The 10296-nt window shown below is 44.4% G+C and overlaps 2 protein-coding genes across 2 annotated transcripts; one reads left to right on the top strand and one right to left on the bottom strand.

The window, feature by feature from the left end:
- Positions 1-1758: 1758 nt before the first annotated feature.
- Positions 1759-5959, top strand: LOC149381041 (prolycopene isomerase, chloroplastic-like). The gene is made up of 13 exons (XM_089630604.1): positions 1759-2781; positions 2969-3175; positions 3292-3391; positions 3525-3607; positions 3754-3810; positions 3908-4060; positions 4158-4236; positions 4333-4481; positions 4573-4707; positions 4809-4922; positions 5120-5230; positions 5492-5600; positions 5703-5959. Exons 1-13 carry the CDS (start codon positions 2326-2328, stop codon positions 5774-5776), a joined length of 1827 nt encoding a protein of 608 aa, XP_089486730.1. The 5' UTR covers positions 1759-2325; the 3' UTR covers positions 5777-5959.
- Positions 5960-7739: 1780 nt separating this feature from the next.
- LOC149381040 (pentatricopeptide repeat-containing protein DOT4, chloroplastic-like) lies at positions 7740-10219 on the bottom strand. Its single transcript, XM_089630015.1, has one exon. It carries the CDS (start codon positions 9999-10001, stop codon positions 7932-7934), a length of 2070 nt encoding a protein of 689 aa, XP_089486141.1. The 5' UTR covers positions 10002-10219; the 3' UTR covers positions 7740-7931.
- Between the last annotated feature and the right edge of the window lie 77 nt (positions 10220-10296).

Genomic DNA, 10296 nt, shown 5'->3' with positions numbered 1-10296 from the left:
CTTTTAAAATAATAGCCAACGTTTGTTTTTTGTTAAGCAATTAGCCAAAAAAAAAATAATGTACCTAAAATGCCCTTTTCCCCAATTCATCAATCAGACAAGACAACACCGATTGAGCAGAGACGATGACCAGAGCTCTCGACGAGGCGGTTCCGCTGAGCCGCTTCGGATCCACGAGGCGATGAGGTATTCTCTCCTCGCCGAAAGAAACAGAGTCCGACCGGTCCTTTGCCTCTTCGCCGGTTGAGACGCGATGCCGCCGGAGTTTCCGGTGGCGGCGACGATGGAAGGCTCGGCGTGACGAAGGAGCCACTCGATGGTCTCGCCGTCGGAGCGGTGGCCTAGCTCGCGCGTGAGCTGGAAGATCCTCGCGGCCCAGAAGTTCCTCGCCGAGGCCGCGATCAGCGCACTGATCGTCCACACCACGCGGCTCTTCAGCCCCCGCGCGAACTCCTCGTCTCCGGCGGGATCGGATCCCGCGAGAGGCTCTCCGCCGTCGTCGCGGATCGCACGAAATCCTAGGATCGCCCACGCGCCGCCGCTTCGGAGAAGGGGAAATGGCTTCTCCAGGCGTTTGCCGTCGTTCCCGGTGCCGGAGTCGAGCTCCGCGACGGCGATTGCGTCAAGATCGGCGAGGCGACCTCGATCTTGGCCAAATCTGAGACAGGTATGTTGTTTTTCAAATGGTAAATATTATATTCTATAGAACGGCGATTTGTAAATATTATTTACTATCAAGGTTATGATTTGGACAAATTGGAACGAGCCGACGAGTATGTGTAACATTACTGCAGTTATTTTTCATTTTGCACGTTTTACTATGAAAGATGAAGAGAAGAGATCACACTATAAACGACATTGACTTTCTCGCTTCAAGATGTTGGTTTTTTCAAATGGTAAATATTATTTACTATCGAACGGCGATTTGTAAATATTATTTACTATCGAACGGCGATTTGTAAATATTATTTACTATCGAACGGCGATTTGTAAATAATATTTACTTATCATTTTTATGAATAATCTAACCCAAAATCGTTCGGAGATGACGTCTAGGGTTCAGTTAATAATATTTACTTACAATTTAATGGTTAATCTAACACAAAATTGAGCGGGGATGAGGTATAGGGTTTCAGTTTGGGTGTTTTATGAGATCGCAAAGAATTGTTAATAATATTAACTAACCAATTTACTTCGTCGGCGCCGGAAGTGGAGAGATTGAAGGATTTGAAATTACCAGAGATTGAAGGTTGAGATACTCACCATTTTTTCTTCGTCGGCTTCGGAAGTGGAGAGATCGTCGGTTTCGTGTTCGCAAATGAGGGTAAAAGAAATTCGTTTGGCGGAGAGGTTTGTTTCGAATGAGGGAATTGTGTTTTGCGCTCTATTATTTGAACTAAGGGTAATATAGGAATATTAAATTGTTTGGTAGTGGATTGGGCTACTTACTTAAATTTTGTGATAGTTGGGCTATAATTTTAATAGAGGGGTCAATTTGGGCTAGATACCTAGCCGCCCCAAAATTAATCTAATTTTATATATATATTCTCATTTAAATTTTCCGAAGATTTTATAGGTTCCAAACGGAGAATTTTCTCATTTACTTACAAATATTTGTGAGTAATTATTTTACAATTATGTTGTTTAACCGGGGCATTACTCTGATTATCTGCATTGCCAACAATTAGAGGAAAGTATGTATTATAGACGATTCTAAAAGGCCATAAATAAGTCAACCATTCCGGGAAACCAGACTCTCTGACGCACTCGTTTCGTCGAACACGTGGCGGGATAACGCTAAGCAGGCGGGTTTCGCGGCGCCACGGGCCGTCGCGTGAGGGAGCAGATTTGTGGGCGCCGGCGACGCGCCGAGAAGCGCGTCCATTGAAATCAGATTGATTGATTCTTAAGTGGGTGGGAGTGGGAGAGTATCAATATTCAATGGGAAGAAAAAGAGGCGGGCTTTTCAAAGGTGGGAGCTTGGGAACGTTGCGTATACAGGTTGAATTGATTTTGGATTATAGCACGAGCTTTTGGGGTGTGCCGTAACATTATCTTTGACTGTATAATACTTGCAACGTATCAATATTTTTTGGGATAGCTTGATTTTCAATTTTGGTGTATTTCCAACGCAAACCAGTCACCATTTACCGACCCAAGCTAATCGCATTGGAAGTTGTTCAACCCAGAAGAGCACTCGGTTCTCTATGATTCCACCAAGTCCCACCAAAAGTTCAATGATTTATCTCACCACCACCACAATCTCGTTATATCCTCGCTTCATTTAAACTCTCCGCTCTTCCTTTCACCTAACGGGACACAATCATGTCGCTTTCGAACTCTCTCGCCATGGCCGACCTACGTTTTCCCACAAGACCCACGAGTAGAAACCCAAAACCGTCGCTCTTCGATTCTTCTCGAAGAGGACCCACCAGAAGCCAAATACGCCGAATTCGGTCGCTTGGGTCTTCCGAGACCACAGAAAGGAAGTTTCTCGAAATGGGTTCGGTGGGAAAAGCGTCACTGGCGAGTGAAGGCAATAGAGAAACCAAGCTCAGCGCGATGTCGAGCTCGGTTGTCGACGCAGGAAATTACTATGATGCCATCGTGATCGGGTCGGGGATTGGCGGGTTAGTGGCTGCGACACAGCTGGCCGTGAAAGGTGCGAAGGTTTTGGCTCTTGAGAAGTACGTGATTCCCGGTGGGAGTTCTGGGTTTTACGAGCGCGATGGCTATACTTTTGATGTTGGCTCGTCTGTGATGTTTGGTTTCAGTGATAAGGTTCGTTTTTTTTTTTGTCATCCTTTGTCTTTGGAGCGTAAACTTCTGACCTTTTCATGTTATCTTTGCTGAATGGGTGATATTCAAGCGTTTAGGTTTGTCCTCTGTATTAGTGATGTTGTAAGAGCATATAGCATTATGTGTGGGTTTTGATTGGAGAAATCTGATGATGAATCATCGCTTGTAGGGAAATCTGAATTTGATCACACAAGCACTGGAAGCGGTTGGGTGTGAGATGCCGGTAATAGCCGATCCGACCACAGTCCATTTCCATTTGCCAAACAATCTGTCCGTACAAGTCCACAAAGAGTACGCTGATTTCATTGCGGAACTTACTAGTAGATTCCCTCACGAGAAGGATGGGATTCGCAAGTTTTACGACATATGCTGGAGGGTATAATTCTCACTCCTACAATGGTTGTAGCTTCATTTTTCGGGGAATTTTGTCACTCCTTAGTCTTTTTTGTAACCTGTTTTTAGAGAACTCAGTTTTTCAGTTTTGTTGCATAGGTCTTCAATTCCTTGAACGCTTTGGAATTGAAATCGCTCGAGGAGCCTCTCTATCTATTCGGCCAGTTCTTCAAGAAGCCGGTCGAGTGTTTGACACTTGGTAAACACTTATTTTGCCATAATGAAACTACACATTATAAATTACAAGAGTTTATTTTTCATTTCAATTCTTTTTGACATGTTCTAATAAAGTTCAGACAGTTCGTATACCTGATGTCATAATCCTTTTGCAGCTTACTATTTGCCTCAGAACGCTGGGGACATAGCTCGAAAGTACATTAAGGACCCTCAACTCTTGTCTTTTATTGATGCAGAGGTATGCATATATTTTATTTTCTAATGTCATTACTTTTAATTCTGGGAAATTAGTATCGTATTGATAGGACGTTGTTGGTTATAGGTTTCAACAAATTGCATGTTTGATCGATGTCTCAGGCATAATTGATTATGATCTACCTGCAGTGTTTTATAGTTAGTACAGTCAATGGTTTGCGGACTCCGATGATCAATGCAAGCATGGTTAGTTTTTTAGTGATATTTTTTTCTTCAAAACCTCTTCATATTTATAATGAATTGCCATCGATTGTGACGGTCCCTTTTTTATTTTTGCGCTAAGGTCGTTTGCGATAGACATTATGGTGGAATTAACTACCCTGTTGGTGGTGTTGGTGGAATAGCAAAGTCTTTGGCTAAAGGCCTCGTTGAAAAAGGAAGCGACATACTCTATAAGGCAAACGTGACTAACATTATAATGGACAAAGGCAGAGCTGTGAGTTTCAAGCTATATCCTGTCGGACAAGTGAATAAATTCTAGTATTTTAGTCTAAAAGTGAGTCTCCTCTATCTGATTTTGGCTTTCATGTTAGGTCGGTGTGAGACTCGCAGATGGTAGAGAATTCTTTGCCAAGACCGTTGTATCCAATGCCACGAGATGGGATACGTTTGGTCAGTCTCAGCTGCCTCATGAAACAAGATTCTTCCATATTTTGAGTTTTAGTTTATTAACATGTTTTCATGGGACTTTATTGTTTATTTATTCAGAAAAGCTATTGAAAGGAAAAGACCTTCCGAAAGAAGAGGAGGCTTTTCAGAAAGCTTATGTGAAGGCACCGTCTTTTCTTTCCATTCACTTGGGAGTTAAAGCCGAGGTTCTTCCGCCAGGCACAGATTGCCATCATTTCGTGCTTGAGGTACTTCCCTTCTTGCCTTAAATTTCATGGACATTTCGGATTGGGATTGATGAAATCAGCTTTTCATTTTTGTGTATGATCCGTTTTTTAGAACGATTGGGCCAAATTAGAAGAGCCATATGGAAGCATTTTCCTAAGCATCCCTACTGTTCTCGACCCATCGTTGGCTCCGGAAGGGCGCCACATTCTTCACATATTTACAGTTTCGTCCATTGAGGATTGGGAGGTTAGTGCGATATTTATAATGTACATAAACAAAATGTCGACCCCAACGTCTGAAATTCTTGGTACTTTCATAATGTAACTTCGTTTTTTTCCCTTCACTAGGGACTCTCTCGAAAGGAATACGAAGAAAAGAAAGAACTCGTGGCTAATGAAATTATAAGCAGACTAGAGAAGAAACTATTCCCGGGTCTACAATCATCCATTGAATTTAAGGAGGTAAAGAAATGAAATCGATATTATTCTCGGGAAAATTTCAATTGGCCTCGGAATTGGGTGGATTGTCATTTGATACATACGTGGTATTAACTTACAAAATCTTCAAGAACATTGTGGTTTCTTTTGGTCCAATGAATCTTTAAGCATGAACAAGCCTTCATCATCAAATCTCCAAATAATATCTCCTTTCAACATAGGTCGGGACACCAAAGACACACAGGCGATACTTGGCCCGTAAAGATGGAACTTATGGACCAATGCCACGTGGAGTTCCCAAAGGCCTGTTGGCAATGCCTTTCAATACCACAGTAAGTGCGTTGGACTCGAATTGCTGGTTTCTAAATACCACCTAAGATTTGTTGGTCTAGTGGTCATGCCTGTAGTTTATTTCCAATGAGATATTAGGTTTGAAATTCTTTCACCTTGCAATTGTTAATGTTTCCAATTCCCCATTGTTGTGAATAAAACCCGAATTTTATAAACTATCATCTTACCCAAAAATATAAAAACAAAAACAAAAATTGCATCAACTAGAGTATGTAAAAAAAATATATGATTGAAATTTGCAGAGCATAGACGGTCTGTACTGTGTCGGGGATAGCTGTTTTCCGGGTCAAGGCGTTATAGCTGTAGCGTTCTCGGGAGTAATGTGCGCTCACCGTGTGGCTGCTGATATTGGTAGGTACTAAATTAGATAAACTTCTCTAGAGATGGTAGAACATGAACATGAATAAACTTTATCTTAATGTCTCACTTGGCTTGACTTTTCTTCAATGACAGGGCTCGAGAAGAAGTCTCCTGTATTGGACTCCGTCCTCCTCCGCACACTCGGTTGGTTTAGGTCGTTGGCATGAAAAATGATAAATGTTGACAACAAGAAAACATGTATAGAAAGATTCTTTGTAATCAATTTTTTAGTGCTGAATTCCCAAGAACCCAAGGCTTAATTTAAGTTTTTTATTTTTTGCATTATGGCTTATGAACATTTTTTTTTTTTAATCTGGTCTAACGAGTTTCTCAAATTTTTAAACTTCGTTCTGACTTCTGAGTTTGTCCCAAAAAAAAAAAAACTTGGTTCTAAGGCTTTCATTGGTAATTAGTTTTTTTAAGTCTTGTTTGTAAGCAATTCAATCCCAATATTTGCTGGATTTGCTCCTAGTATTAAATTGTCAGCGTTCTAAAATTAAGCTTCCAAGTATTAAATACCATTTTGCGACTAGATAATAAATCAGAATATTATACGAAAATTGGGAAAAATATACTATCGAAATATTTTTCTACCATAATCATTGGAAAATGTCAAAATTTAAGTTACATGAACACTCTTAGATCCGTCTAATTTCAAAACAAAAAAGTAGTAATGGGGAATAACCAACTTATTTACTCCTATTTGTGTATAATTCTCTTTTACACAACTTATTTACTCCTATCTGTGTATACTTACCTACAAAGTAGCCATTTAAAATTAATTGAGTAGCATAATAATTACGATTTTAGGTTTTTAACAACAAAGTAGCAAAACATATCAATTTTTAAGAAAAATATCCATTGTTTTAACACCATTTTAAAGTGGTAGCTAGATTGATCTAGTGGTAATCACACGTACCTCAATTGAGAAGTCTTGGGTTCAAGCCTCATGAGCCGCAGAAATGTATTCCCCCTTAAGATTTATCATAAATCATGTAATCTTGGCTAATAATGACACCTGCTAACATTGCTAGTATATCATATATAATCTTGATCAATAGCTATTTTTCAATATATATATATATATTATATATATATATAACCATCTTGATTTTTGTGACATTGTCATTAATTATTTTGACACTATATATGATATCTATATTTGTGATTAAGCTAATTAGTAAGGGAATACAAAAATTTAATGACATCCAATACAACGGCCGGTCCAAAGTATTATGGGCCCTTAGGCAAGAATAAAATTTGAAGTTTTTATTTTAAAAATATATTAAAAAATATTATAAAAAAAGTGGGTCTTATACATAAGGGATATACATAGTAATTTTATTTTTTAGGCTTTTTTTTTAAAAAAAATTTGGGATTTTTTAGGCTTATTTTTCCATTAAAAATTTGAGGCCTAAATGGCCAAGGGTAAGGCCGGCCCTGCCCGATACCAAATTTATGTAAATTTTAGCTATGCCACTAATTGTAATTGGTTAGAAATTGTGTATAAACGTAGATATGTTGATACTTGATAGTATAATTTCAGATTACTGATTTTGTGATGTTAAAGTAAATCATATATATTTGTTACAATTTAATTGGAAATTCTCTTTGATCACTGAAAAAGTGTGGACGGCCAGTGTTATTGTATCATTATCATTATTTTATTGAGAAAATGACTCTTTTTTAATCTTGGGAATCAAACTTGTTTTCTGGCCTGGGCAGTTTGTGTCACAACCGCTACACCCTTGGCATCAGGCGCTTCGAGCACATGAAAGCCGCACTTCTCAATAAACTTTGCTGGAGCATGTCTAGGGAGCCCAACCCGAAGCCGTTTGATTCTCCGGCATTGTGTGACAAACTCAGCACATGTGAATTCATTTTCGAGAACTCGTGTTACTTGATAATTGATTGGTCCTGAATCGCAAGTCGACGCCAACCGCGACAAACGGATCTGGTTTCGTTGGAACGATCGCAGCACGGCCCCGCTCCCAGTGAGCGAGTTGTTGCTTCCCGAAAGGCGTGTTTGTGACAGCTTGGTTAATCAATCATCCTCAAATGCTGTCACTTCGAGTCCTTGCTGGCTGGCGTTGGAGGACAGAGTTTTCTCAGTTAAATCGGCATATTGGGAACTCACTAGAGCTCTGTTCAATCCTTAAGAGGAGTGTGGACACGCCCGTAAAGGATTAGCGGGAATTTCATTCAAAATTTATAATATGATTAAAAAAAAAAAAAATCAAGAAAATATATTTGGCCATCTTTTTTCAATCTTCATGTTTTCTATCAAGAAATCAAAATCTGTTGAGCTAAACTCAAAAGGGACTACCAAAAATCGCGGCAGGAACACAACCCGCCCCGAAAATGGTGGAACCTATTCGGGTCCTTGAGCACGATCTCCCGCCCAGTCACCAGAGAGATACCTTTCGCGGACTCGTGGCAGAACCGACACACGCGGTGGTTCTTTGTCACCCGAACGGTCGTGCCGATTTCCGTGCTGACGAGGCCGAAAGAGATGGCCAACATTTCGCTGTGACCGACTTCCACGCATTCCCTCTCTCCGTCCACGTTGTGGAGGGAGTAATCCGCAGCTTCGACGCCTGGCCTCACGCCTCGCTCCTTCATTCTCTTCATCAGGCACTCGAGCTCGCCGTAGATCCTCTCCGATCTCGGGTGCGACGAATCCCCGGTTCCAAACACGTGGACTTTGTTCCTGAACTCTATCCAGCTGAACGCTCTCTTCGGCTTCAACCCCATGTCCTCGGCCGTCCTCTTGATCTCCACGACCTTCTCCGGCTTCGAATTCTCGGCATACCAGTTCGACAGCATCACGTAGTTATCGGCGTTGAGAGGCTCATGCTCGCAGAGCATCTCCGCGACCAGCCTCCCGAGATTCGAGTTCCGGCGAGACCTACACCCGTCGAGGACCGCTCGCAGCACCTCGGGGTTCCGCTCGAGCCTCCTCTCGCGGACGAACCGCATCGCCTCGTTGAACAGCCCCGAGCCCGCCAGGAGCGACGCCATGAGGACGCAGTGCGAGATCTTCGGAGCCCCGAGCCGGGCGAAGAGCGCTTTCCCTTCTCCGACGGAGCGAGACGCAGCGCAGGCCTGGAGCGCCGCGGCGTACGCGATCTGGTCCGTCCTTGCCTCTCCGAGCTCCCGCTCCATCTGGCGGAACGACTCGAGGCCGAGCTCGCCGTCGCCGTGGAGGCCGAGGCCCGAGATCATCATGGTCCACGAGATCGCGTCCCTGCGTTTCAGCCGAGAGAAGACCGTCGAGGCGTAGTCGATGGAGCCGGACTTGGCGTAGGCGTCGAGGAGCGCGTTGAGGACGTGGAGGTTGAGCTCGACGGCGCGGCGGAGCGAGTGTGCGTGGATCTCTCTGGCGTGCTTGTTCTCGGCCATCCTCGCGCAGGCCGGGAGGACGCTGGAGACCGAGAGCGGGTCCGGCTCGAGCCCGTCCTCGACCATGCGGCGGAAGAGCTTGATGGCCTCGTTGTACTCGCCGGCCTTGACGTAAGCCTGCACGATCTCGGTCCACGAGATGAGGTCCCTCGAGGGCATGCGATCGAAAGTCTCTCGAGCCTCGCCGACGCTCCCGCAGTCGATGTACATCTTCAAAAGCGAATTGCTGACGAGGACGTCGCTGTCGAGTTTATGATCCGCCGCGATCGCGTGGATCTTCCGACCCTCCTCGAGGGACCGGGTCTTGGCGGCCGCGCCGATGCCCGTGGCCATGGCGACGCGGTCGAGCTCGGCGCCCGAGCGGACCATCTCGTGGAAAGCCGACAAGGCGGGCCCGGGCTTGCCCTTTTTCAGGTATAGCCTCACGAGGAGGGTCCACGCGACGGGACAGGTGGCGAGGCGTTTGGCGGTCTCGACGCTGTCGAGGTTGCCGTACATTGTGAGGAGGGCGGTGATGACGTACCGGTCGTCGGAGAAGCCGAGCTTGACGGCCTGCGCGTGGACTTGCTGGCCGGCTGAGAGGCGGGCCGAGAGCCGAGAGAGAGCCGAGAGCACGCGCGGGAGGGTCTTGCTGTCGGCGCGGATTCCTCGCTGCAGCATTTGCAAGTAGATGAACACCACGTGTCGCAAATCCCCGCCGTTCAGATGGGTTTGGATGAGGGTGTTCCAGGCGAATGTGTCGCAGCGAGGCATTTCGTCGAGCACGTTGTGCGCCAACGCCAATCCGGCGGACTTCGCGGCGAGCAGAGGACGGCGAGAGTACGGCCTTCCCAGGACGAGGTTGTTCCGGGAAACCAGACTCTCTGACGCACTCGTTTCGTCGAACACGTGGCGGGATAACGCCAAACAGGCGGGTTTCGCGGCGCCGCGGGCCGTCGCGTGAGGGAGCAGATTTGTGGCCGCCGGCGACGCGCCGAGAAGCGCGTCCATTGAAATCGGATTGATTGATTCTTGGGTGGGTGGGAGTGGGAGAGTATCAATATTCAATGGGAAGAAAAAGAGGCGGGCTTTTCAAAGTTGGGAGCTTGGGAACGTTGCGTATACAGGTTGAATTGATTTTGGATTATAGCACGAGCTTTTGGGGTGTGCCGTAACATTATCTTTGACTGTATAATACTTGCAGTTGCACCATATTCCTTTCAAATATGTCCATTGAAATTTTTTGGAATTAATCAAGTTTAATCAGAATTAATAGGTCATACTTGCGAGCAGCAACTTTTTTAAT

The sequence above is a fragment of the Urtica dioica genome, chromosome 11 (genome assembly GCF_054948205.1).
Source record: "Urtica dioica subsp. dioica isolate 48M chromosome 11, U.dioica_male_clone48M_v1_H2, whole genome shotgun sequence".
Classification (NCBI taxonomy): Eukaryota; Viridiplantae; Streptophyta; class Magnoliopsida; order Rosales; family Urticaceae; genus Urtica; species Urtica dioica.
The sequence above is the reverse complement of the archived record's forward strand: the minus strand, read 5'-3'. Positions and strand labels throughout refer to the sequence as shown.